Here is a 26,506-nt window from a genome sequence, read left to right as displayed (position 1 = left end):
CTCCTCCCTCGCTCCCTCCCCGCCCGGCGGAGAGGGGTCGGGGGAGGGGGCAGCATGGCCTGTCCGTCCGGCCCCTTTTCCAGCGCTCATCTGCCCCGGGAGTGCGGCGCCGCTCCTCGCAGGGAGAAGAGGTCCGAATGGAGACAGACGGCAGCCAGCCCGGCCTCGCCTCCCCGGACTCCCCGCACGACCCCTGGTACCGGAGCGGCGGGCGCCGCCGGCCGCCTCCTCCGCCGCCCCCCTGGCCCCGCTCGCGGCCGCGGCCGCCCCCTCCCCCCGGCCCCGGCCGCCCGGCCCGGGCAGGCGCGGCGGCGGCGGTGCCGCTGCCAACATGGCCGATCCGCGCCCTCCCCTCTCCGCCCGGCCCCGCCGCCGCCGCCGCCGCCGCCGCCGCCAACCCCGCGGGGCGCCGCGGCCCCCCGGCGCGGCCCCGCTCACGGCTCTCTCTCTTCCTCCCGCAGCAAAATGTTCATCGGGGGACTGAGCTGGCAGACCACGCAAGGTGAGCGCCGCGGCCGCCCCGCACCTGCCGCCGGGGCCGGGGGGCGGCGGGGCCGGGGCCGGGGGGCGGCGAGGGGCCGGGCGGGCCGGGACACCCACGGCGGGCGCTGTGCTTGCAGAGGGCCTGCGGGAGTACTTCAGCCAGTTCGGCGAGGTGAAAGAGTGCCTGGTGATGCGGGACCCGCTGACAAAGAGATCCAGGTGAGGAGGCCGGGCCCGCTCCTCCCTTCGCCCCCGCCGCGGCCCGGCCGCCACTTTAACCAACTTTCTCTCTTCTCTCCGCATCCCCTCTCCTGCCCGGGCTGCGGGGCTCAGGGGCTTCGGGTTCGTCACGTTCATGGACCAGGCTGGCGTCGACAAGGTTCTGGCCCAATCCAGACATGAACTGGACTCCAAGACGGTGAGATGACTTCTCTCATCTCAGGGGTGCGTTGGCCGGCGGAGCGGCTGCTCTCGGAGCAGCCATCGATTGCGGTGTTTGATTTCCAGTTAGAGGTTGTAAACTATCGATTACCGATAGAGATTGATCGGGCCCTTCTCCACCCCACTTATCAGCTGGTTACGGAGCTACTGCCCGCGCTCCGTGCTCGCTATTGACCGCTGACCCAACGTCCGGGCATCGATCGCGGATCCTGGCGGCGGCCATCCTCTTCCCATTGATCAGAGGCCCCTCCGTGAGCCGGGATGCACGGGCCTGGCTGTGCTGAGGGTGTTTGGGCCGAGGGTTGCTCCCTCCTGGCAGCCCCATTCCCCACGGCCCATGCTTTCCCCTCGGCACAGAGCATTCATTCCTCGTGCCCTGGTGCTTTCCCCAGGTGAAGTTTTTGTAACGGTTGCGGAGGTTCAAGACTTTATTGTCTCCGAGCGTGGCCAGCGCCCGCCCATGTGGGCCACCAGCGCTCTCTCCTGCTCTCGCTCTGCAGCTCCAGGGCCCCCAGCTGAGCTCCGCGGGAGATTTCAGTGGCGTATGGCACAGGGAGCTGAGCTGCAGCGCTCAGAGATGTGTGGGCTCAATTTTGGGGGGGTGGGGGTGTCTGAGTGGGAGGTCCTTGCTCCATGGTTTTAGTGACTTCCCTTGCCCTGGGTTCCTTTTCCATGTTGCTGCCCTGGGGTGAAGGTGAGGGTAGGGATGGGGAGTGGTGGGGGCTCCGTGGTGGTGCTGAGGTGCAGGGAGGTGTTTCTGTGCCAGGCACGGGCCGCACAGGAGTCCAAATGCTCAACTTTACTTGCAGCGTGGCCCGGGCATCCGTGCCTTTATTGTGGAAGAGCAAGACCCCCTTTCTGAGGGTTTACGGCTTGGGTTGCAGTGAGATTTATGTCTGTTCCTGTTAAACTGCCTGGCTCGCTCCCTTTGATGTGCACAGGTCCTTCCTCCCCCTGGCAGCTCCGGGTTAAGCCTGTCCCAGCCCTCCTGGCCAAGCCTGGGTCCCTAGGTCTTCCAAACCTCCTTCCTGCAGTGGTGTAAAGGGAGCTGTGCTCTTGGGGAGGTTTGTGGTGAAGTATTTTGAGGATGACCCAGGGGTTTTCTTCTGTTTTTTTTTTTTATTTTTTTTTAATTTTTTCTTTTTTTCTTCCTTCTTTCTCCCTTACCAGTCCACGTAAATGCAATATCACATCAGCTAGTCCTGGTCAGTGTAGACCCTCTTGGAAAGGCAAGGGATGGAGGTCTGCAGCAGCAGTTCTGCCGGCTGGGAGCACAGTGCCATCCCGAGGCTCCATTCTTCTCGCTGCCTCCTGCGCCATGCAGCTCTGCTGTGCGCCGTGGGGCTGGGGAGGGACGGCAAGGGGACGGGCGCTGTGGGGAGCAGACGGCCCTGTGACAGAGGGCACATGGGGACCGGCCATTGAAATTCCCGGCTGCATCTGCTCCACTCGCCTTCCTGGCGTGGCAGAGAGAATGGGGCTGTTCCAAAGGGTCCTTCCTTTGTTAGGAACTTTGATCCTCCTCCCCATCCTTTCTGTTTTTCACTTGGGTTGGCTTTCAACTGTCGGATGTTTTGGGGTGTTCTGCCCAGCAATTGCCGGGTGAGCGGTTGGTGCTGTGGTGGTGCTGCGTGGAGCCTCTGTCCTCCTTTTGCCTGCTGAAAGGCTCTGCTGTGAGTCACGGGTTAAATGACACAAACTCATCTGAATCCTAATTTAGGGTTTTATGAAACTATGCAGGAAAAGGCCCGGTGGCCCGAGAGGACAGCCTTCTCTCCAGGCTTGGTGTCTCCTGGTAAACAGCGTTTGATAGACAGTGGCTGCCCAACTTGTTGCTTCATTGTTTTCCAATTCTCCCTATCCTAACGAGCGCTGTTGGCCCGAATCTCCGGGGAAACCTTGTGCTTTTCAGACTTCTCTTTGTTTGTAAGCTAGATTGCAGCAGCTCGTGGGGTTATTTATGGAAATACTTGATATGAGAATTGGCTTTGCCGTCTCAAGGTAAAAGATTTGCGTGACTTTGTAAAGCTGCAGCTGGCCGCTGCCTTGAGCTTCTTCTTTATGTGCTCCGGGAAGAGCGGGCTCCATGGTGCTGCTTTGCTGACTCGTTTCTTTGTTGCCGTTCCTGAGTTTTTTTTTCTGGGTTTGTTCTTTTGTGGAGGAGAGATGTAGTGCTGGCAGATGGAGGCAGGGCGGCCGCAGGGGTGCGGTGACCGAGCAGACCCAGCAGTGAGGTCTGGGGTTCCCTGTCCTGCCCTGCTGCAGGGTGCCCACAACACCGGCTCTGTGCAGGATCTGCTCCACGTGCCATGCATCAGAAGCCTGCTGCACAAGCACCTGCAGCATCAGGTACCCCACAGCATCATTGGGATTCCTGTCCTTAGTGCCTCGTGGGGTGAAGCGAATGCGGTTTGTGCTCAGGTGACTCGTGCTTGCCACAGCCTGACATGGGGTTTTGTTTTTTTTGTATGCAATCTGAACAGTTCTGAATGCTTTTGCTCTTAGCAGATTTCTATCTGGGTTTGTGAAAAGGATCTGTTACGTCAGTGGGTGACACTGAAACACAACTCCTCCGGGGCTGTTTGTTTGAACACCAGAAATTAGGGAAAAAGGTACCAGTGCTTTTGCTTTCATTAGACTCCAGCCGCTGAGGAGCGGTCCGGTTTTAGTAACTTGAGTCCGGTGCTGAGCTCGCTCCCTCTGCGTGTTCCCAGGGCTGCCCCTCTGCCGGGCGCCCGGCCTCCCCTACCTGCACAATGGCTGCTTGTGCAGAAGAATTCGTGCAATGACTGCCTGCTCCCTCCAGCCAGGAGGACGCGTTATCTCTGCCCAGTTGATCACACTCAGGGTAATGAGAAAATGAGGCCGAGCTTAGCATTGCTGAGTATGAAAGCATCTTCTTGGCAGGAGCTGAATGACACTGGCTGAGAAGTAAAAGACAGTAGATTATTGTTTTTGCTTATTATCTGCCATCAGCCTCCTGGTCTCCTGCCGTCCCCTGTCCTCAGAATTCACCGTGGGTTTCTGTGCTGGCCAGGAAGCGGCAGGGCGTGCGTGTGTGCAGGAGGGGAAGGACAGCTCGGATGCCCCATGGAGGCACCCAGAGGGTACAGTAATCTGCTTGCGCTTGCAGCCTGGGGAGAGAAGTTTATTTTTGAGTTTATTTGTGCTCTTCACTTTTGCCTCTGTTTACTTACGTGCTGAGTTTATTTATGTTGTAGGCTGTGAGTCAGGATGGAGGTGGGGAAGGCTGGTAGAAGGGCCTGGGGAGGCCGAGCTGCAGGGCGGTGTGGATGAGCAGGAGGGCTGCAAAGCTGAACAAAGCAGTGAGAGGAGCTGAAGTAACACGGCTTCCTTTGGGCTGTTTGAACTGCTGGCGGGTGGGATGGTTCTCTGGGCTGCCCTCTCAGCTGCAGCCCATCCAAGCACGGGGATGAGCCAGACCTGCCTTTACCACAGGTCTTAAGCTGATTTGTAGGTCTGGATCATCCCTGATGTGATGTAACTTTACAGGAGTTGCTGTAAAAATAGGCTATAAAGAAGGAGGAGCGCAAGCTTCGTGGATCTTTGGTGTGCAGCTGCATGCCCAGCTCTGTGGTGCTGTGAGGCTGATGCAGGCACATGCTGCATGCAGCTCATCCATGCTGATTCCAGCACAACAAGCAGCACCTGGATGGGGTGCAGAGCCCAGCAGCTTGGCCAGCAGCAGGTCTGTGCAGCAGCCGAGCAAGCACAATGGAGGGCTCGGCCCACAGAGGGGAGGCATTGCTTCATTGTGTGCAGTGTGGCCCACAGGAGAGGGGCAGCACGCTGCCCTGCAGCCACAGCCCCTGCTCGTCTGCAGCTCTGGATCTCTGTGTTTAATTGGTAGCGTCCTGCCTGCTCTTTTATTTCTTCGTCCTCTGTTTTTGGGGTGAAACGTTGGGCTTTTTGCACGCTGCTTCTTTTCTACCCTGTCGTTAACCAGGTGAGCTCTGTGCTTGTAGATAGAGTGAAGGGGGAGGGAGAGCAAAAAGGCAAAAGAAAGCACTTTTAATATGACCCTGATGATGGAGGGCACCCGGGGGCAGGCTGAGCGGGAGGGTGCAGCCGAGCCTGTTAATCCCAGCACGTGATGGGCTCTCGGGTGCCGTCTGGCCAGCGCTCAGCTGGATTCAGACTGCTGCATGCTGGGACTTGTAGTCTCCATGGATTACACCTTACCGAGCAGGGAAGATGTCTGCAGCCTGCTTCTATGCACCTCAGGTAGATTCTTCGGGTATTTAGCAAGGTACCACGTGGGTGGAGACAGCTGTGCACATGGAGGAAATGCTGTGTTTGTAAATAGGCAACAAAAGTGTGTTCACCTCTTCTTTGTCTTCTCTTTCAGATTGACCCGAAGGTAGCGTTCCCCCGCCGAGCACAGCCCAAGGTGGGTTCTGTGGGCAGGCATTGTCCCTCCAGGGCTGCAATTGGTGGGGGTGAATTTTGTCCCTCTGCGTGGGTTTGCAGTGCATGCAGCAGAGTCATTCTCTTGGTTTGCTTGGAGTGCGAGCTGCTCCTCTCAGGTGTGCAGTGCAGTGCTGGGGTTGTGTGTTGCTGGAAGAACCAGCATCCTCCCTCAGTTATACTGAGGGATGCAATAGTTAAAAGTGGTAAAATAAACTCTGCCCAGGGTGAACCTGGTCCTTTGGAAGTTGCAGGCCTAAGGAGATATAGGGCAGCTCTGTGCTGTGATGTGATACAGGTGGAAAAGGGAGTTGTGTGTTCAGATGTGTGAATGAATGTGTGTATGGCAGGAAAGGGGTGAAGGATTTTGTTTTGTGAAGTGGCCTTGTGCTGGAAGAGGTAGAAGGACCTTGTCTGCAAGACTGGCATTGAAGTGAACAGTTGCAGGAACTCTTTCCAAGTGTGCAGCTAGAGACTTCTAACTGAGGATCCAGTAGCAGGCTGGACACTGCTACTAGGCTTTGGATCTCCTTTTAGGTTTGTTCTTAGATGGGAGTTTTAAAATTCGGGATCTCAGTTCCGTGTGCTGTCACAGGAGGAGGAGCTGGGCAGAGAAGCAGTGTGGAGAAGCACAGAGGGAGGAGAAGGCTGGTGCTGGAGGGAAGAAGGGGGGATCAGGCACGGAGAACAATTGGTGAGCAGGTATCCCAAGTAACTGAAGCCAGGAAGCACATGGTAGGAATTGGGTTAATTCCATTAAGCAGTTTGGTGACAGAAGGTGCTTTAGTGTTAGAACGGGCTGCTCTCCAAGCCAGGGAATTGCTGTGGATTAGCCCTATGCTCCTTGGGGTAATTAGGACCATGTGTTCCTCTGAGAGCAGGGGTGTAGCCAAGCAGCTAAGGGGAGGATGCAGCTGGAGAGCCAGTTGAAAGGATGTTAGTGTGTCTCAGCCTGGCAGCAGTGGCCCCTCTCAGGGCAGTTAGTTTGTTCCCTTGTCCCAGCAGCATGAGCAAGAAGTGGCAGAGAGGTCTTCTCTTTGCTTTCTTGCAAAGCCAAACAAGATTCAACTGGGAGGTGACTGGGCAGTGGTATGTGATGAGTCTTATCCCATTCGAGGCTGGGTGCTGTGCAGTTAGGTAGCTGGGATGGTGAAGCCTGGAGAGCCTACCTGTGCTGGAGGGCCTCCAGCCTGACTTCCTGCTTGGGGAAGCAGTGCATACATCTCCAGGGGAGCCTGGAAGAGGCTGGGTGTGTGAAGCAGTAGGGCTGTGGGAGGAGCTGGAGGGCTGGGGAAGTTGAGGTCTGCTTCTCTGGGGTGCAAAGGTGCCAAGGCAGTGGCTTAGTGAGAGGAGAGGCTGTAGTGTGCTGTGCAAGGAGGAGATGGAGTCACTGAGCTGCTGTGGGAGAGCACACACAGGGTCTGGTGTGGGCATTTGGGGCGCTTTGAGTGGGTGAGAGATTGACTGCAGCCAAGAGGCAGCTGCCTCCTGGCAGCGGAGGGTGAGTTAGTGGCCTTTTGAGTCTCATTCTCCACTTGCTCTCAGTTTATTTGGTGAATTCCTGTCCTTCCCTTTTCCAGATGGTGACCCGAACGAAGAAGATATTTGTGGGTGGTCTGTCAGTGAACACTACTGTGGAGGATGTGAAACAGTATTTTGAGCAGTTTGGGAAGGTAAGTCTCTTGAGTGGTGTTGGATCAAAGCTGTTGCTTCTGGGGCAAGCAGGAGTTTTATGAACTTTTGGAGGTGGGTTTAGGAGCCTGCAAGTCTTTTGCATGGGGTTAAGTAAATTGAAGGTCAGTTACAGAGGTTAGGTATCTGTAATGTGTTTGTAGGGGCCGTAGCCCTGTGCAGATTTGAAACAAAGAGCTTGCGCTTGTTCCTGCAGTCACTGAGACCTGGGTTAAGGGAAATGGTTTTCCATTTTTTTTCCCTATTCAGAGGTTGGTTATGAGATTTTAGTCCTGTAGATTTGTTGTTTGTTCAAACGCTGAAGGAAGATTTGCAGACACTCTTAACAGGGCTGCTGCAGCATCAAACCTGTGATTTTTGGTCTGTTTTTAAGCCTTGTGATTGGTATTTCTGTAATCTTTTATTAAAATAAGCCTTTTTGTCCTGAAATTTCCCCTGCTGAGTCTTGGGCAAGTGCTGATGTTGTTTTTGGATGTTTGAAGAAAAAACTGGCACAATTGCTGTGCCTTGTGTTGGCCTGGGACTTCTGTGCCAGCTGGTGGCTCAGGGGAGAGCAGGCTTCTGTGGATTGAAATTGTTTGTGCCCTTGCTCTCTGGCAGCCAGGTGTGCAAATCATGAGTAACAGCAGAGTTGGAGGATGTGCGAGGCTCAGTCTTGGCCTTTCAGCTGCTTCAGGAAGCTGTGAGTGTCCTCAGGAACAACTCAGTAATACTAGAAGGGTCCCAAGATTTGTAATGGCTTTAGGAACCGATGGGATTACTGTAGCCAGAAGCTGTGTGTGGTCACTTCTGGACAGGGCACTGTAACTGTTGGTAGCATTGTGCACTTACTGTTGCTCTGGGGGAGAAACATTGGATTCTGTAGCTGTTGGGAGCTTCCTGCCTGGCCAGAATGTGGTTTGCTGGGTGGCAGCCTGGCCAGGACGTTGCTGATTACACCCTGGATGTGCAGCTGTGAAGAGTGTGAGGGATAAAGGCTTTGCTACTCATTTTCTTCTGAAAGATTATGCAAAAAGGTGATGCTGTTTTAAGGTACATTAGTTGGTGAACAGGAGGGGAGATTTTAAATCAGTTTCGTTGCATAATTGGAACTTTTTGGATGAAAATTTGGTACGATTTTTAGTTCAGTTAGTTCACCTTTACTCAGCTTTGAAAGCCAAATCTGTGCGTGTTCTGGGATGTTGTCATGGCTGCAAAGTGGAACTTCTTAGTGTTTCTGTTCAGCCCTAAGGGAGTGGTAATGGCAAAAGTCATCAGAAGTCCTCACACTTGCTGTTTGTAACTGCTATATGGTTTTTATTTTCTGTTAGAAATAAGCAAGCTCTGTTGTGTCCCATGGTGTCACTGAAGGGCTCCACTAAAGGTGGTGTTGTCCATGTGTCCGTCGTCTGAAGTCTGTTAGCTGCATGTGTTTCTGTGCTGCTGCTGCTGGATGTGTTCGATAGGAAACCAAAATGTCTTGGCCATAATCCCCTTTTAACCTTAACTATACCTCTGTTAATTTGAAGCAGAAGGCATATCACCTAGCACTCAGTTTACAAGCAGTTACTGTCTGTTGTTCTAGTTTCAGAAGAACTTTCCAGCTCTTTTGGAATGTTATCCTCTTGTGTTCCTCTTGTTCAATGTCACGTGTTGAAAGGTGTCCTGACACCAGGAGACTGGCAAGAACTGGTTGTGTCAGATTGTTTTCCTGGGTCTGGGCAGAAGGGAGAGTTCTGCATAGCTCAGTGTGATTCACTGCTGTAGAACCAGCATCCTGGATGACATCCGGTGCTCAAAGTCTGCATGAGGCCAATGCAGCTGGCCTCTGCTCTTGGGAGTTTCCGTGGGGAGAGGTCAGGGCTGGTCACATTGAGACTCTGTTTTTGGGGCAGTTTTCTGACTCATCTGGCTGTATGAGCTGAGGAGGTTCCTCGGAGCTCTGGTTTAAAGCATGCTTCCTGGCCTTTAACTATCTTCTAGGCCATGCCTCAAATAATTCATCAAAGGCCAGGAAAACTGTTTCCCAAGAAATTCTCTGCAGTTGGTGGTTCTGTATAGCTGTTTTGTGTGATCAGTGGAAACACATTTCAGAGGAAAGCCTCTGTGGCCATCAGAGCTGGGGTTCCGGGCTCAGAATGTGCCTTTCTGGTTTCTAGGGCAAAGAAAAGCCTGTTGCTGCAATTTCAGATGTGAGTCATTATTACGGAGAACATGATTTTGGTGCACAGGCTCTTCTGGTGTTTGTTATGATACTCTGAGGCCTCATAGCTTTCACAGGTTCCTTAGGATCCCTTCTTTAAAGGTAGACACCGCACCTGCCCTTGTGGTCTTTCATCTCCTTAATTTAAGACAACTCCAAGTGAGAAGTGAAGCTTCAGTCATGTCATCTTATAAAGCCTCTCTGAAAGAAAAAAAAGAGCTGTTCAAGTCATTTGGGATTGGACTGTGACTATCTGAAAAGGAGCTGTTAAGGATGCCCTTCTTGGAGGACTGGCTTTGTCTGTGTTTCCTCCTCTTCTGAGTGACCTCCTGTTTTTCCAGGATCTGTCAGGGAGAGAAATCTCTCTTCTTTCCTCCTGTCAGAGAACGGTTAGATTCTGAAGGGGTTTGAAATGGGAGACATGCTGTCTTGATTCTGCAAAACCAAGCTACCAGACTCCTGGGGGTGACTTGTAGTCAGTCTTCAGTGGCAGTTCAGTGTGGATTTGGCTTCAGAGACAGGTCATCCTCTGTTCAGGCTGCTGGAGGTTATCTTCCCAGTAATCCTGAGGCTGCAGGCCTAAGACTTGCCACCTTGAAACCTTTGCATCAGGATAGGTGCTTTTTGAGAAATACATTCTAGTCTAGCCAGAAAGCATGCACGTGCTGTAGGAATTATGAGAGGAAGTTCCATGGCCTGCAATACAGACAAGGTCAAATGAGATTCTGATCATGTTCTGTTGTCCAAATGTGTGAATTGCATCTTGTGAGTCTACCAAGGTAGTTTAGTTGGTTTTGGTGCATTTTGGATAAGAAGCAGCACTTGGAGCCTCTAGTGTTCCCTAGCAGGAAAAATAATGGAAGTTTGATTGGTTTCAAAATGAAAAGCTTTTCCATTAAAAAAAAAAAAAAAAAAAAAATCCCACAAAATTCCCAGGACTGCCATCTCTGTTTTGGCATTTCTCCCTACTGTCCTATTTTTGTTTTGGTTTCTTTCCTTGCCAAGTCCAAAATCTTCTCTGAGCTTTGTAAATAGAAGTGACAAAAGAAAAATGAAGAAGTGTGAGAAGGAAATCCCTGAGCAATACTGATGATAAAGGGAGACATGGATAGAGTAGCACCCCAAGTCTTTGCATCAGAATACTTGGTTTTGACAGGAAAAAAAAAAAAAGTGATTCCAAATACAATATGAGAGTTTCTCTGCTTAGAAAAGATACTTTCTTTTTCCCCAAAACTATGAATGAAAAATATGGGCTGAATGTTTTCATGGGGAAAAGAAACACGAAGTGGCTTTTTTTTCTTTTTTTTCTTTTTTTTTCTGGTTTGTTTTGTTTTAGTGCAGGGAGAGAGACTGAGAAGTGCCTCTCAACATGGCTTTTGTTTGTCAGGTGCAGCTGCTTGGGCTTTAAACATAGTGGGATCTCTAGGAAATACTTCTGGCTCCAAAACCTGCGTCTCTGAGGTGTGAGCTGAGACCATGGACATACTTTCTAAAGATTTTTTCAACTGTAGAAGTCCAGAGAATTACATTCATGGTATGGGTAGCCAAATGTCTTGGCTCAAGTTGGAGAGCATTGGAGATCTTGAGACTTCACAAGGAAGTATTTCAACAGCCTCTTTAGATTCAGGGTGCCACCCTCACTGAAACCTGAAACAGAAAGAAAGGAGGAAGATATCTTGTAAGTAGCACCTCAGGCATAGCTAATAGCTGGTTCTCTGTCTTGCTCAGCATGTGTGAGGATGCTTCTGAAGCTCAAGTCCTAGCTTCCTCCTTTTCTACATCAACCTGTGGGAATATGTTGTTCTGTTCTTTTTTTTCCAGGGGGAAATGGAATTGCCCATCAGAGTACTTTCTTTGGACTGTTTGGTCTCCGAGCTTGTAGGCAAGGTTATTTTACTTCAAATAATAACTGGGAAAAAAAAACAAAACAACCTCATACCATCTTTCTTTGTCAAAGGTTGATTTGATGAGGTTTTGGGGTAGAGAGGGTTGAATAAACTGCAAGGTAAGAGGCTCAAAACAAATAAGGTCTATTTTTGTCAATAAACCATGAAACCTTTGCCCCAGGCTATTGTTGATAAATTTTATGTAGATTCCCAAATGATTGGACAAGTATGTGGAAAGCCTTTTCAATACACAGACACCCTCTCGAGTTTGGGAAATCCCTGAATCACAAATGACTGGAAGCTGAGGGAGAATTCTGGGGTCTATCATGTCTTTCTTTTGTCTGTATGTTCTTCTGAAAGTGGTTGCTGTGGATGCCTTGGGTGTGCTGGGCAATGTGGACCTCTCCTCTTGGTGCAAGCTGGCTTTTATTTGTCATTGGTAGAGAAGTTGTTCCTTTCAGAAGCTAGAAATGCAGAGGTACTGGAAGGAATGAAAGCCTGGGCCACTGTCTTGTGCTTGGTGGCTTTTTATGGTTTTGCATTGAGTGAGGAAGAAGTGCAAAAAATTTATTCACAAGGAGGGTTCTGCATGACTCACTAATCAGCTGTGGCTCCAAGAGTGCTTGAAAAGTACTTGAAGACAGTCTGCATCCCTCCCTGGGCTTGCAGGTGATCTGCACATTTGGATAAGCTGCTCATGAAACCTCAGCTTGTCAGTGAGGCAGATCGTGCCCAGAGAGAGACCTGCTCTCTCTATCTCTAAAAATATCCTGGAAGCAAGCAAGAAAAAAAAATCTGCTGAGGTCAGAGTACGATTCTGACCTTTAGGTTGCCATCTAATACTCGGTCTAAATTCTGGACCGTTTGCTTAAGACAGATTCTGAGATGTCACTCAGGCGAAAGCTCTACTACTGTTCTGACCAAGAGAAAAACCCCTGCATCTTGTGCACTGGTTTTACTGACAGTTTGCGTGTCTATCATAAATACATATTCATCTACACCTGCCAGAAGAATGTTGTGCTTGGCTTGGATATGTTAAATGAGTTTTCCTGCTGACTAATTGGAAAACCTTTAGATACTGATAGTGAGTTTCTTTAAAGGGAAGAAAGTTTCCTGCGCTTACGGTAGACATGATTTCCCTCACTTTGGATTGGGAGGCTATTTAATTAATTAATCTTTAATCTGCCATTCTCTGGAAATTTCAGCGATCAAAGCTACTTGTCAACCTGCTCTGGATTTCCAAACTGGATTTTGGATTTTCTTCCATAGATCAGAGGGCAACTTATGCAAATTCTCACACGTAACTGGGTTGCAATGAACAGATGGGGAGGGGAGGAGAAGGGGAATCTGATCACCTCTCTTGTGGCAGTAGGCAGTTTGGCTGGTGGTAACAAAGCCTTTGGAACAAAGGCTACTCTGTGCTCCGCATCTGGTAGGCAGATAGCCAAAAATGCTGGAGCACTAATGGTCATTCAGGTCTTCGGTGGTTCATTTGATATTTGCCAGGTGCCTGCAGTACAGTGTGAGAGCAGGAAAGAGCACCTGGATAGGCTGCCTGTTCACCTGTGGCACGGAGCTGGCCCTATCTATTGGCTTAGTCTCGTTCCCAGAGTTTGGAGAACTGTTCTGTAGAAAAGAGTAAGAAAGGAGGAGAGCCTGGTGCCATGTGGGTGCAGCATGCTGCTCCATGGAGTTAGGCTCTGGGTTGTCTTCTCCTTAGAATCAGCAGAATCAACCTGCCCTGTCTGAGCAGCCAGGAGAAGCTCTCAGGTTGCTAATGCCCTCCCTTGGCTGAGTGGTTTTTAGATCATTTGGTTTATGTTTTCCGTGTTGAAGCTGCCTCACCAGCTATTATTCTTTTACCTTTTTGCCAGTATGTTGCCATGGTTCCTTCTAGGACCGGTGAGCAGTTCAGGTAGAAGGCACCTGTCTCTGCAAAGCATTTGCTTGAATATTTACAACTGTCTTCAAGATCTGCCTGTATGGAAATGCACCTCACATTTTCCATCAAATCTGTGTATTTCTTTTTTTGTTTTGTTTCTTAAATCTGAGGCTGTCATCAGCTTCCTCTTCTGCAGAGACCTATGGCTGTCTCAGGAAGGCTGAGAGATAGTAGAGTGGGACTGGGTCACTGATAACAGTCAGGCCTTTTGCCCAAGCCAGGGGGGATTGTTTTGGTACATCTCCTGTCTGGGCACCTGGATGTTTTGTTTGCTTTGGTGGAGGTTCTCTTTGTGAAACTTGTCTTTGTGCGCCTTGTGTGTGAGGTGCTGGTGCAAGAAGGGCATCTGCATCTCTTGCTGCCCACCTGCAGCAGTGCCAAATCCCTGCAGGAGGAGGAGAGGCTCCTCCCCAGGGGCAGTATGTATGTATGTATGTAAGCCAAAGCCTTTCTTCTGCTTCCATTTGGTTTCCAAAGCTGAACAGAGTGGTGATGTTACCTTTGGGGTAAGGCTCAGGGATGTGGTAGCTACACTCCTTCTGCCACGTGCCTCTCACAGCCTGACCTCCTCAGAAGGAGGAGAGCTAGAGAGCTGTGCCCTCCTTTCTCCTCCCTGCCTGACCCTTGTGGCTGCATGCAGGAGGTGCGCACACACACAGGATGCGCGTGCACACACACATGCAGGAGGCACATGCATGCACGCACACACATGCAGGAGGTGTACACACAGGCACACACATGCATGCAGGAGGCACATGCATGCACACACACAGACACATGCAGGAGGTGTACACACATGCACACACATGCAGGAGGCGCACACAGACGCACACACAGCGCACACGCAGGAGGCACACATACATGCACACATACGCAGGAGGCACACACACACACACACATGCAGGAGGCACACATGCACACACACATGCACATGCATGCACACACACATGCACATGCGCACACACATGCAGGAGGCACACACGCATGCACACACACAGGAGGCACACACACACGCATGCACACGCAGGAGGCACCATCCGCTCGGTGGCCGCACGTTGCAGACCTTCCACTCGTGCCCTCGGCTGCTGGGCAGCCCCCGCCGGCCCGCCAGGCACGGAGCTCCCGGCAGAGCCTCGGCCAGCAGCTCGGCAGCTTTCTAGTAAAGGGATCTGCTGCTAAGGCCGTGTTTAAAGAGTTGAAACAAATATTTATTTAAGGGCGGGGGGGAGGAGGAGAAGGACGGTTCGCCCGGCGCGAAGGGCTTTGTCCGAGTACGGATCTCACGGGTCGATCCGCACCGACCGGCGGCGGACGCGGGCCGCCTGCGAGCCGCGCGGTCCGTGCCGACATGGCGGCTCCTTCCCCTCGCCTTCCACTTTCCCCTCTGGGCGCCGCCGGCCGCTCCTCGCTCCCTCTCTCCCCACGCGGAGAGAGCGGGCGCCGCGGGGCGGCTTTGTGCGGGCCCGGCCGCTCGCTCTAATCCGGGAGGCGGCTGCGATTGGCGGCCGCGTTGCCGCGGAGACGGACCGCCGGCGGCCGCCTTTGTTGGGGCCCGGCGCGGCCCCCGGCGGGCGGCCATTGTGGCGGCGGGGCGACGGGAGACCCCCGCAGCGCCCGGCACGGCTCGGCACGGCACGATGGCCGCCAGGCCGGGGCTCCTCCGCGGGGCCCGGCTTCACCTCTGCGAAGGGCGCCGGGAGCCTCCCGTGCGTGCTGGGCTGAGGGGTGCCGGCGTCCTGCGGTCCCGTTTGTACCTCGTAACGGGAGGCGCGGCCGTGTCGTGCCACGCCGGCCTGATTTCAGAGCTCGAACTTAAAAGGACCCCACCGAGGCAGGCTCGGCTCGCAGCCTGCAGGCGCTGTGGGATGGAGCTGCTGCCCTTTTCTTGTCTCTGAGCGCCGTTGCCATGAGCTGATGATGTGTGTTTGGATGCGCTGGGCTCTGCGAAGGAGAGCAGCCGGTGCTCATCAGCCTTTCCCTGCACTGCACGGGGGTGGATCTGGCCTAAACCAATAAAACTCAGTAAAACCTCGAAAGATGTTAAGCCACATCTACTCTCCCCCAGCGCAGCTGCAAAGGGAGATGGGGCACAGCTGGGAGTGGGGCCACGTGCCCTGTGCCTGCCTTGCCTTTTGCGGGTGCTGTGTTGGCAGAGGGACACCAGGGCAGGAGGAGCAGCAGCCAGGTTGTCTGTTGTCACCTCGCTCGTATAGGGCGGATGTGTCGGACGAGCCCAAGGGCATCGGTGCTGCCGTCTGTCTGCTCGTGGTGGTGCTGCTGGAAACGCGAGGAATGGCTCCTGCCGTTATCAGGGCACCGAGCTGAGCCGGGTGCCCTATTTGTTGGTGTGGGGTTAAAGGGAAGGGCTCTGCCTGTATCCATGCTGCGAAGCGGCGGTGCAGATGTGGCTCCTGCTGCAGAGCTGGTGAGCGGCTGCATTGCACATGGGAGCTGCTGGACGCAGAGTGCCGTCACCTCCCCCGAGCACTTGCACGTCCAGTTTCATAATCGGATTAAGGCAGTGGTATTAGAGAGGAGGGATGGGTCAGTGGGACAGGTTTACACTGGGGCTTACACAGAGGGGATTGAAGTATATTTTTTAACCCTGCTCGGCCTGACCTGCGGCGCGGTGCAGATGTGTCCGTGCAAGGAAACGCCCAGCGGGAAGATGGGGGGAAAGTGGCACCAGGCGGCCATGTGATGTGCTGGGAGGGGGCTCGGCTCGCCTTGCTGGGGGGGAGAGCAGCCGCTGGTCCTGGGGGATGGGAGCCGTCCGCCCCTCCCCCCGGGAGGCAGCCCTCACTCAGGCCTTGCAGTAAATTTGCTCTAATTACAGCCTCCAGCAGTGGGAAACCTCACTTAGAGGAAAGGCTCCTCGGGGTGGGGGCGGGGGCCGCTTCCCAGCTTTCCCAGGCAGGCTCTGTTGTCTGAGGCCTCCGCTTCCCCTGTCGCTGGGAGGCCCCTTATTCCTCTCCCCTCTCCAGCTTTGCTTCTCTCCCCCCCTTTAATTCCCCTCTCCTTTGAGGCTGGGATTTGGGAACAATGCCTTCCCTGCTCTTTGCCCCCCGGCTGGAGCCGCAGGCAAACAATTGGGGTCGCTGGCTGTGGCGTGGGGAGGGGGGGTTTGGTGGGGCCTGGGGCCGGGCCGAGGGGCTCAGCCCAGCAGCACCTGCCCTGGGCTGGGGGAGCTTCAGTTGTGGACAGGGGAATGGCGGCCTGTGCTGTGGGATGAGCCTGGTGCAGTACCAGAAGCATAGTTTGCACACACACTGTTTCCTTCGTGTGGGTGGGAAGTCTTGTCCTTATTCCCTCTGGTTTTGGGAGGCCAGGTCTTTGTAAATATGTCAGTGATGCTTGTGACAGGAGCAATAATCTGATCAGAGCCCTTCTCTCTGCAGGTGGATGATGCGATGCTGATGTTTGACAAGACAACCAACCGACACCGAGGTGAGAGCGATCTTCTGGCCGTAGGAGTGGGAAGCAGGGAGGGTTCCCCTCCTGCCTTAGTAGGGAGGGGTTGGTATCCCAGCAGCAGGGCACTCGGGTTGCAGCTGCTCTTTATCTTGCCTCCAATTGCCCCATCCTTTTGCATCTGCATCCTTTACCGGCGTCCCTTGCAGCACAGAGAGCTTTTGTCCAGTGCATTTCCTGTGCTGTAAACTCGATGAGTTGCAGATATGTGAGAGGAGGCAGCCCCCTCCCCTTCCCGCTTACCTCTGTGGCTCCAGCCTGCAGTGTGTCTTACCTTGTCCTGCGTAATCCGAGCTCCAGGAACGCTGACATGAGAGCCTTGAAGACTGCCTGCTTCTCACCCCTTCCTCGGCATGGAGCCCACTTGTGCTCCCAGGTCACCTTTTCTTACCCGAGCCCTGGTGGAGTCTGGTTACAGGATGGGAACAAGGCTGCAATATTTGCTGTGTCTGGACCCAACCCACCCATGGGTATCCTTGTCTCCTATCCTCCAAGTGTGTCTTCGGACTGCCTCAGTGCATGGCCAGGGTTGGCACCCATATTGCACTAGCTCAGAGATTTATTGACAACTTAATCTATAGACCTGGTCTTAGCATCTTCCAAACTGGGGCCAGTAGCAGCCCTGTGCTAGGCCATTGTCTGCATTGTTTGAAACACTTCCAGGCACCTCTGTCCCCAGATCAGCAAAGGGACGCTTCATTCTGCTTTTGCTACATTTTGTGCAGAAACAGTGGTGTTTTTTTGGTGGTTTTTTTTTCCTTTTTCTTTTTTTAAGGGCCATCCATTAGGTCTGTTCTGGTTGCCTGCCTTAAGGTGGTGTTCCAGTTTTATCCTAAAAGGGAATAAATGGTGTAACCCCTGTTACTCCATGGGTACCTTCCAGTCAGTAGTTAACAAAAGAATTGTTGGGTATTTCAGAAGGAACAGGAAGAGCTGCATGCTGCCATGTCAGCAGTGTGAGGTGCAGCAGGCCTGGCGGAGGTCTGGCTGGTCTCAGGGCTCATTTTGGCATCAGGATTTCACTCTTGAATTCCTGAGGCCCCCCACTCGTAGATGTTGAGATGACTGGTCCATAACTACCTGGGCACAGACAGACAGGAAGAGTTTATGGAGAGTGATTTCACATGTAACATGGAAAAAAAAGTGGGGTTCAGAGTAGTGGATCCCCATCTGTTCTTAAAAGTTATTTTAAAGCACCATGAAACAGGTCAGTTCTGGAAAGTGGAAAGCGGAAAGCTCTGCTTAATGCTGATCTTGTTATATAGCAAATTTAGAGATCCTCCACCTTCAGATTTCAGAGAGAGCTGCAGTCAGCTAAACTTAGTCTGCCCACCCTAGCTGGTGTTTGCCAAAAATGTCAGCAGAGGATTTGGTGAGAGAAAGGAGGTGCAGGCATGGACTTGGGATATGCTGTCCTATCTTATGACAGAGACTAAACTTGCTTTGATGAAACTTGGCAAATCCGTTTGCTTGTGGGTTATCTGTGCAGCTCTGTCTTGCTCTGTACAACTGCACTGCTGATATTCGCTTGCTTGTACCAGTGGTATAGTAGTGGCTGAAGAGGAAACATGCAGGTTGTCACTGCTGGCCTGGTGCATTTAGCATGGATGGGGATGTCCTGGCAAGCAGCTGTTCATTTCTTCAGCTCTCTTTGTGTAAGCGTCTGCTGGGATCCTCCCCAACATTATCAGCCATGTGGTTTGTCTTGCAAATAGTTAAGTTAAAAAGCAAAACAAAACAAAACTTGGTTTTGAAAGCGGTTGGGTTCAGAGAGGGTGGGAGATAGAAAAAGAGAAGGAAAGGGGAATCCATATGGGATGGCCATGTTTTTTTCCACACAAAGGCAGGATTTGCTGGAGAAGGAAGATGAGGGACAACTATTTTCAAGGGCTGGATTGTGCTGTCCACAAAGCCTGTGGCTCCTCTTCTTCTACCAATAAGACAGCGTAGGTAATGGGATCCAACTTTGTAGAGCTCTGGCCTGACCAAGAAGTTTTGCCTTTTCTTCAGGGTTTGGATTTGTCACATTTGAAAGTGAAGACATTGTGGAAAAAGTATGTGAAATCCACTTCCATGAGATTAACAACAAAATGGTGAGTGCCTGGGACAGGTGCTGATGCAGAGCTGGGCAGTGGCACAGGGGCAATGTGAGGCATTTTGTCTGCTGTGGGGAATTGATTCTTCTCCCCACTACAGCCAGTCTGGGAAGGAAACACTGTGCTGTGAACCAGCATGATGGGGAAATGACTGACCTGCTAATAGGAATTGTACAGTTCTTGTGGGTTTTGAAGTTACTGTGAAACTCTTAGTGGCCCAGTAAGGAGCAGAATGTTACCTTTATTTGGAAATGAGGAAAATGATGCTTTGAGAACCTTGTGCAGGGCCGAGTGTGGAACACGGAGGGCAGAAGAGCAGTGTCTGAGCTCCTCGTTGTCTCTTGTGTCTGCAGAGCAGAGGGGAGGCTGGCAGCATGCAGGGTGCCTTGGGAAGGACATGGGGACAAGCTGTGGCACTGGCTGGGGCTGAGAAGTGCTATCCCAGTAGCAGCCTGGCCAGCCCACAGCCTAGGATCTGTGCATCCAGTGGAATGCTCCGTGCCAATCACAGCCAAGTCTGATCTTCACTTTCTTGTGGCAGGTGGAGTGCAAAAAAGCCCAGCCCAAGGAGGTGATGTCCCCTACAGGCTCAGCACGAGGGCGGTCCCGAGTCATGCCTTACGGGATGGACGCCTTCATGCTCGGGATCGGCATGCTGGGTAAGCCTCAGGACGGATCCCAGCTCCCGGTCGTGCCCGGCAGCAGCTTAGAGGTTTTATTCTGAGAGCGCTTCCTGGCGCGCTGAGCCGAGCAGGGCGGCCAAGGGCAGCTCTCCGTGGTGCGGGGCTGGGGACACTGGGAGCATCGGGACCGTTTGTGATCGCAACTTGCCCTCTGGTGGCACCTGGAGAAACTGCAAACTTGTCTCTGCTGTCCTGCGTTAGGAACTGTCCGGAGGAGCCCTGTGCTGGGAAACGGGCTCTCTGTAGCTCGGTTTGTATTTCTGCACTGTGATAGTGTAATTCTCTAATGGCCAGCGTGGAATAGGACAGAGGTTATTCCACATTCGGTTCAGCTGTGCCCAAATATCTTCCTCCTGCACTTCTGTAGGCTTTCTGATGAATTAATTCAGGTAGCCACTGAGCAAAACTCCCAAAAGGACATATTTTCTCTCCAGTGTTTTCACTTGACTTACTGAAGGAAAACAAATCTCCAGCCCACGGTTTGCATTTTCCAAGCCATTTGAATTTTCAAGTAGCAAGACTCAAGCTGAGTCATTGCAAAGTCCACGTACTTGTTTCTTTGAGAGATCTCAAATCAAATATTCATCTCTGAGTCGATGTCCTGTGCTCCCATAGGCCTGTAGGGGTGGATGGCTTCCTGGGAATGGGAGGCATTGTGCCCAGCACCAGGAAGCAGTACTCTGCCCGTGTTTGCCCGGCACCTCTGAGTGACTCAGAGCTATTCAGCCTTTCAAATGCTGCCACCTCCCTGATCTCCTGTTCCTAAATGCATCTGATGCCTCAGAAAGCCTTAGTCTGCAGAGCTGTGAGCTTCTGAGAAGGAAACCTCCATGTCCTTACATGTTTGCAGTGATGAAAAAATCTAATGGGCCTGTTAAAGCTCAGATTCACATACATCCTGTTCTCTGCCTCAGCAGTTTCTTGGGTTTTCTGCTGTTAGTCCTGTTTGTTCTAACACTCCTTGCTGCTTGTGAGCAGCTAGTCACAGAGGTCACTGCGAGCTTGCAGTAACAGCACTTTTCTACTCCCCAGGTTATCCAGGCTTCCAAGCTGCCACCTACGCGAGTCGAAGTTACACTGGCATTGCACCTGGTTACACTTACCAGTTCCCTGGTGAGTGGTGCTCCCTGCTCGGTATTTTTGTCTGCCTGCAGGTGATGGGGTTCTCTGGCATGATCCATGACCCAGGCTGTGCCCCTTTTACCCTCTTCCCTGTTTGCTCTTTGTTTAAATTGGAGACGGATGTGGAAGGGGGAGGGGAAAAGCCCTGGAATAGGTGGGAGCAGCCTGTCCTTCATTAGGATTATCCTCACACCCCAGTGACAGGAAAAGCCCTAGGCTGCTCTGATGCCCTTCATGTTAGCCTCCTCTGTAGGGCTGCTGCTGTTACACAGGAGGGCCCCTGCAGCTCTGCCTGTCTGCTGCCTTTATGTGTGTCTGTCTCTCTTTAACAGAGTTGCCACTGCTCTGAAAATAACACAGGAGTTTGAAGTGTAGCTTTCCATGGGCTTGGGAACTGCTGGATGAGATGTCTGCAATGTTAGTTGCTTTCTGACCAATGCCTGGGCCACTTCTAGCCCCTGGAGAACATCTGCTGGGGCGGTGGGCTGCAGGCCCCCTGTGTACCGAGTAGTATCAAGCTCCTGGCCCCACCATGTGCTCAGAGCATGGACCCTGCAATCAATGGCTGGAACCTGCTGTGTCACAGCTGCTCCAGGCTGAATGGGGCCTCTTCTCCCTCCCCCTCCTCTGTGGTCCTGGGGATTGAGGCAGAGCACATTCAGAGAAAAGGCCATCTTGCTATTTTCTAGAGAAGTGACAACTCTGAGCATCCCTTCCTGACCTCAACTCTCAATTTAATGATTTATATATGAAGTCTTGGTGTTAGGGGCTGGGAGTGGGAAGTTGTTGCTTTGCCTGTGGTGAGCCCATGCTGTCTGTGGCTGAAAGTTGCTGTTGCCTCCTAGCTGCCTGGAAGCTCTGTGAGTCCAGTTTATGGGTCTTGGTCATTGTGGTTTGGAGTGTTTCATTATAAAAACCATGTCCAGCTGAGTCTGACACACACTGATCATCTACTGCCATTGCAGCTGAGAGGTCAGATCTGATGAGTTGTGGAGCAGCGCTCCAGGGCAGGCCTGAGGCTGCTGAGCTGGGCCACGGGTAAAGCTTGCACTTGCTCTGCCTTGCCAGATTTGTTCTAAGGATAAATAGATCCTTAAAGCCTCTGGGGCAGGAGTCCAGCACCTTTCAGCACCAGTTATAAATTAGTTTAGAAATGGCACTGCCTGGTTGCAGCTTGGCTGCAGGCTGCTCTTCCAGCAGCCCTGGCTGCCGTCCGTTTGTGGGGTCTCCTTCGGGGCATTTGACAAGTTCCTAAGCTGTCTTGCATTTCATTTTTAGAGTTCCGTGTAGAGCGGACCCCTCTCCCGAGTGCCCCCGTCCTCCCTGAGCTCACAGGTCAGTCCCACTCATTTCCTAAACTCACAAGCTGGGAGAAGGGGGCTTTGGGCTGTTCCAGTGGTGTTGCTGCTCTGCAGCCTGGCACAGTTAGGCTGGAAATATTTCTTATTTCTTCTTCCATCTGTACAAGCTCTGTTAAAAGCTGGGGCTGGAAAGGTGGAGAGGGAATCAGAGCCCAGGGCATTGCCTCTGGGAAGGGCAGTGCAGGTCATACCAAGTAAAGGCATGTAATTCCTATGTGGCATTTCCTGCTGCTTGCCTCATTTTAGCTCCTTGCCCTGGGCTGGATGTAAACCAGAGCTGGAAAAGTCTAGAGGGCAGGGTGGCTTCTCAAAGGTCTACAAATGACCTTAACCTGATCTGCTGCAAGGACAAGTACTGCACTGCTGGGAGGGAGGAGAAAGTGTGGGGCACTCCTCGTCACTCTACATATCCTGCACAGGGAAATGGGTGAAGTCCCCCACTGTATTGTAGGGGAGAAATGGAAACAAAGGGCTATTCTCCAGGGACTAGTCCTGACTCAGTGTCCTCACAGTGTAAATACTCTCTGGATCCTCAGCCCTGGACCATGTACAATGTTTTCTCTCTGGGTGATGCTCCTTCTGTTGACTCTCCCTCCCGTGGCCATGTTTTCCCCAGCCTTGTTGTGTCCATGGTATTTGCTGTAGAAGATCAGCTTTGTGTAGCACCCTGCTCCCCTTGTGCCATCTCATTTCCATAGTGCTCCTCCTCTCCAGCGCTTCCTTGCCCCCACCTGTTTCAGGGTGTGAATCTCTCTGCAATGGGGATGTGGAAAAGCTTCTTGAGAAGCTCTCCTGGATTTATCAGTACAAACAGGATTGAAATCACTTTCTGTGGCACAAAACCGTGTCAGTCCTCAGGGAGTCTGCTGAGGTTGGCAGCCACCAAGGCATAAATTGTCCTGAGGGAGGTAGGAAAAGGTTAAATCCTAGCTCTCCCAATAAAACACTTCCCGGATAACATGTATGCAACTGCATAAGCACCTGACCCCTAACTTTAAGCCTTTTGGTTGCCAAACGAAAGAGATTTAGGTCCAGTTGTATGTACGTGTGTCATTTTTCCAGCAAACCCCATAACATTTGCAGGGGAGCACTGATGACTTGGCAAAAGTGCTTCTCCCTTCAGGCAGGATTGTGCCTCTCCTTGTGGAGGTGATTGCCTGGGGTGTACCAGGGCTCTGCAAAACAAGAAGTTATTAATGCTGCTCTCCTGGCTGAGTGCCATGGCAGCTTACAGTTCTGAGTGCCTTACTGAAGTACCAGCTGGGGATTGTGGCATTCTTCCCTTGCCATTACCTACTGCTAAGCAGCCACTGTTCAGCCTTTTGGCTGGGTCGAGAGCTGCAGTTCCCATGTATAGGCTGGAGCTGGTCCCACAAAGTGCAGGGCCCCTTCCATTTCTACAAAGGCCCTGTGAGCTTGAGGGCCCTTGTGCCTTGGAGTGAGTGCTTGGCAAGTGGGACTGAGCTGAGGGGATGGCACAAACAGGGATGATTGCTCCAGTGTGCAGGGTGACAGTGTGCAGGTGCTTTGTCATCACAACACAAACCTGTTTTTCTGTAGACAGACTACAAAAGCAAGAAAGGGTTTTCCTGAAAAAAGAACCAGAATCTGTGAGAAGACCTGCCCTCCATCCTCATTAAAATCATATTAATTCGGTCGTGTGTTAGGACCTTGAAGCAGTGGGGGGGCAGAAGGGTGGCTGCCAGCAGCCTTTCCTTCCCAGAACAGCATCTCTGGGGGTGTTGCAGAGTTGCAACACACTCATGTTGGCCCAGGGTCTGGGATGAGCAGAAAACCCAGACAGAAGCCCCATATGACGTTTGTTTGAAACAGACTGGTGCCTGCTACTAAATATTCCCTTATAAGCTAGTCTGGATTTCAGCCTTACCAAGATCGATTTGTTCTGACCTCTTTTTATGGTGCTCTAAACAGAATCACAGTGAATTTCACATTCGAGCATGAAATGCTGACCCAGTCATTTTAAGGGCAAAGAGAAACACACTGGCTAGATGCCTCCTGCCCTGAGGGTTGGTTGCCTTTGGCACTAGAGTTGAGAATTAGAACTGCTATGTATAAACTAAGACTTACTGTTTTAATTAAGCCATTTCTAGATCCTGCTCCCTAGGTGTATGCTTCCTCTGTTCTACAGTGAGCAGCAAGGGGTTGAGCAGTTCAGGAGGAAAGCTGAGTGGAGAGGATGGTGAGTCTTGACTGGAAAAATAGGTAGAAAGAGGCTATTCAAATATTAGTATCAAAGGAAAGAGAGGAGGGGATTGTGCCTCAGGACACTGAGCTGCTAGCCACAGTCCCTGTGCTACTGGATTTCTCCACATTTATAGCCTAAATCTGGATCTGTAGCTTCAGATTTAACTGCACCTTGCAAGATAAGGAGCGATGGATGCATCTGAAACTGCTCTCTGGTTCAGCTCTTCACATCACGCCCTCGGCTGCTCCAGCAGGTGGGGTTAGCAGAGCATGGCTAGTGTCCCCCTGCAGCACATTCACTGTGCAACCAACCAACGCGAGGCTGTGTGCTCCCCTGTTCTCATCCACAGATGTGCTGTGTGATGCACTAGGCTGATGGTATTTTGCAGCAGGAAACAAATGCTCCTGTAGAGGAATTCACCATTTAACCTCAATGCCCCTGAGATGCCTGTTCCTTCCTTTCCAGCAATCCCCCTCACTGCGTATGGACCAATGGCAGCAGCAGCAGCTGCAGCAGCTGTGGTGCGAGGGACAGGTAACTGCCACTGCCTCCCTGGCATGGTGTCCTGCCACGGAGGTTTGATGGGCTGTGGGAGGGGGGTGGGATGGGGTTGCACTTTTGGGATTTTCACTGTGTAGTTTTGCTGCCTCCTGTAGGTTCCACCCCCAGTCGCACCGGTGGATTTCTGGGCACCACCAGCCCTGGGCCGATGGCAGAGCTTTATGGAGCCGCCAACCAGGACTCAGGGGTCAGCAGTTACATCAGCGCTGCCAGTCCAGCCCCGAGCACTGGCTTTGGCCACAGCCTAGGGGTGAGTGTTCCTCCCTGGGCTCTTCACAGAGGGAAGGACTACATCTTCATGTGGTGATGGAGGCGAGCAGCGTTGGGCAGCCTGCTTTCTTGTTAAGAGCTGCCACCTGCTGAGCCCCAGGCTGCACACTGCTGGTGCAGGATGCAGATCCAGTTCACCTGGAGCCTGCGTCCCTGGTCTCCAATGGCTCTACTCAGCCTGGTCAAGGTCCTGATCTCCAGACCTTTCCCTGGTCTGGCCCAAGAGCTCATCTTGGTCCTGACACAGTTTGCTTCAGGTTGCTGGGACTCTCTGTACCTACCAACTCCAACTGGAGCCAGCTTTCCTAGCATCTGGGGCATGACTGAATTTGTGTTGGTAGTAATTTTCCTGGCTTTTTTTTTTTGTTTGATTAACAGTGAGTTTTATCTCCTTCCATGCAGGGTCCCTTGATTGCAACAGCTTTTACCAATGGGTATCACTGAAGCTGGGGACCAAGGAGGCAGGAGGTAAGAGAAATTCAAACAGGAACAGGTAGTGGGAGAAATGACATTCTGAGCTGGTCCCTGTGTTTGGGCTCCCAGCAAGAGCTGTGAAGGCTGCTGGGAGGCTTGCTGCCTCAATCCAGCCTGTGCAAAGATTCTTCTGGCCAGCTGAGGGCTCTGTTCCACACCAGAGGCTTGGCAGGTTGCTTCCTGCCTTGTGCTCTCCAGGCGCAGAGTGTTGTGAAGAGATTGCTTAGGTCTGGGTGCAGAGGGGAAGGAAATGAGAGCACTGACAGCAAGAGGGAAAAGTCTTCAGGGCTGGCCAGAATCATGGCCCAGAGGTGATCCCGTGGCAAGCCTGACTCAACTGTGTGGCTGGGGGAGCCTCCTCTGCATGGCTGCTTGTTCTCATGGCTGCCTCATCATGGCCTGCTGAACAGGATTTTTCCTCTCCTGTCTAGGAGAAGAAGGGCGGAGGGATCTGAGTCTTATCAGTTTGTTTCTGGTGCTTAGCTGGGCTTGAGACAGATGATTTCTGCTTTGCAAACATGGCTGAATTTTGTTGGCTTACAAAAGAAAAAAAAAAAAAGCTTCAAAAAAAGAGGGCAAAAACTTGAAGGGAAGGCCCCACAGCAGCCTGAGCTGAGTGCTGGAGAAATGGCAGGACCCTGCTTTATAGCCAAGAGTGGAACCAAGAGTGCTGCAGGTTGGGGCAGGCCGGCTGCACAGCGTGTGGAACCTTGTTTCCTGGGTCTGAACTTTGCCATTAAGCATGGAATCATCTCTGCTATGCTCAGTGCCATGCCAGCAGCGTACAGAGCAAGTCAGTGCTGGGTCAGGTCCGGATATCGAGCATTTCTGCCACGTAACACTGGAAGAGAGCCCCAAAGGTAAAGCTGTTGGGTGTTCTAGATCCTGCCCCTTCTTCCCCTGCTGTGTCTCGCAGATTCCCCAGTGACCGAACCGAGGACAGCGGCTGGAGGGTCTGGTGAGCCTCGGGGGATGAGCCACGGTTCCCTTCTTCTTGAATCAAACTGCACACCTGCCGGCTGGCTGCCAGGCTCCTGCCGCCCTGCCCTGATCTCTCCCATTGACCAGACCACACTGGACTGAACCCGAGGAGATCATCTCGCTTTCTTACTAACCGCCGACGGTTTACGCTTCCCCCTTCCCTGCCCCCAGCCCACCGGTTCTTCTTTTATTTATTTTATTAGCTGTTAGTTTTATTTTTTTATTTT

The 26,506-nt window shown here is 52.3% G+C and overlaps 1 protein-coding gene across 4 annotated transcripts; it reads left to right on the top strand.

Moving 5' to 3' along the window:
• On the top strand, positions 1-26,506 carry MSI1 (musashi RNA binding protein 1). 4 transcript variants are annotated; one of them, XM_031592230.2, is made up of 16 exons: positions 6-196; positions 462-502; positions 621-702; positions 817-901; positions 5,294-5,335; positions 6,933-7,025; positions 16,453-16,501; positions 18,536-18,618; positions 19,163-19,280; positions 20,337-20,417; positions 21,705-21,761; positions 23,937-23,987; positions 24,459-24,527; positions 24,650-24,804; positions 25,227-25,292; positions 26,215-26,504. In XM_031592230.2, the coding sequence occupies exons 1-15, from the start codon at positions 138-140 to the stop codon at positions 25,266-25,268; spliced, it is 1,107 nt and encodes a 368-aa protein (XP_031448090.1). In that variant the 5' UTR covers positions 6-137; the 3' UTR covers positions 25,269-25,292; positions 26,215-26,504. The 4 variants fall into 4 exon arrangements, with proteins under 4 accessions (XP_090008630.1, XP_031448090.1, XP_031448091.1 ...); XM_090152504.1 differs by lacking the exon at positions 23,937-23,987 and having other exon boundaries at positions 1-131; positions 26,215-26,490; XM_031592231.2 differs by lacking the exon at positions 23,937-23,987 and having other exon boundaries at positions 26,215-26,492.

This window comes from Phasianus colchicus, chromosome 18, assembly GCF_987193195.1.
Source record: "Phasianus colchicus chromosome 18, bPhaCol1.hap1.1, whole genome shotgun sequence".
Taxonomy (NCBI): domain Eukaryota; kingdom Metazoa; phylum Chordata; class Aves; order Galliformes; family Phasianidae; genus Phasianus; species Phasianus colchicus.
The sequence above is the reverse complement of the archived record's forward strand: the minus strand, read 5'-3'. Positions and strand labels throughout refer to the sequence as shown.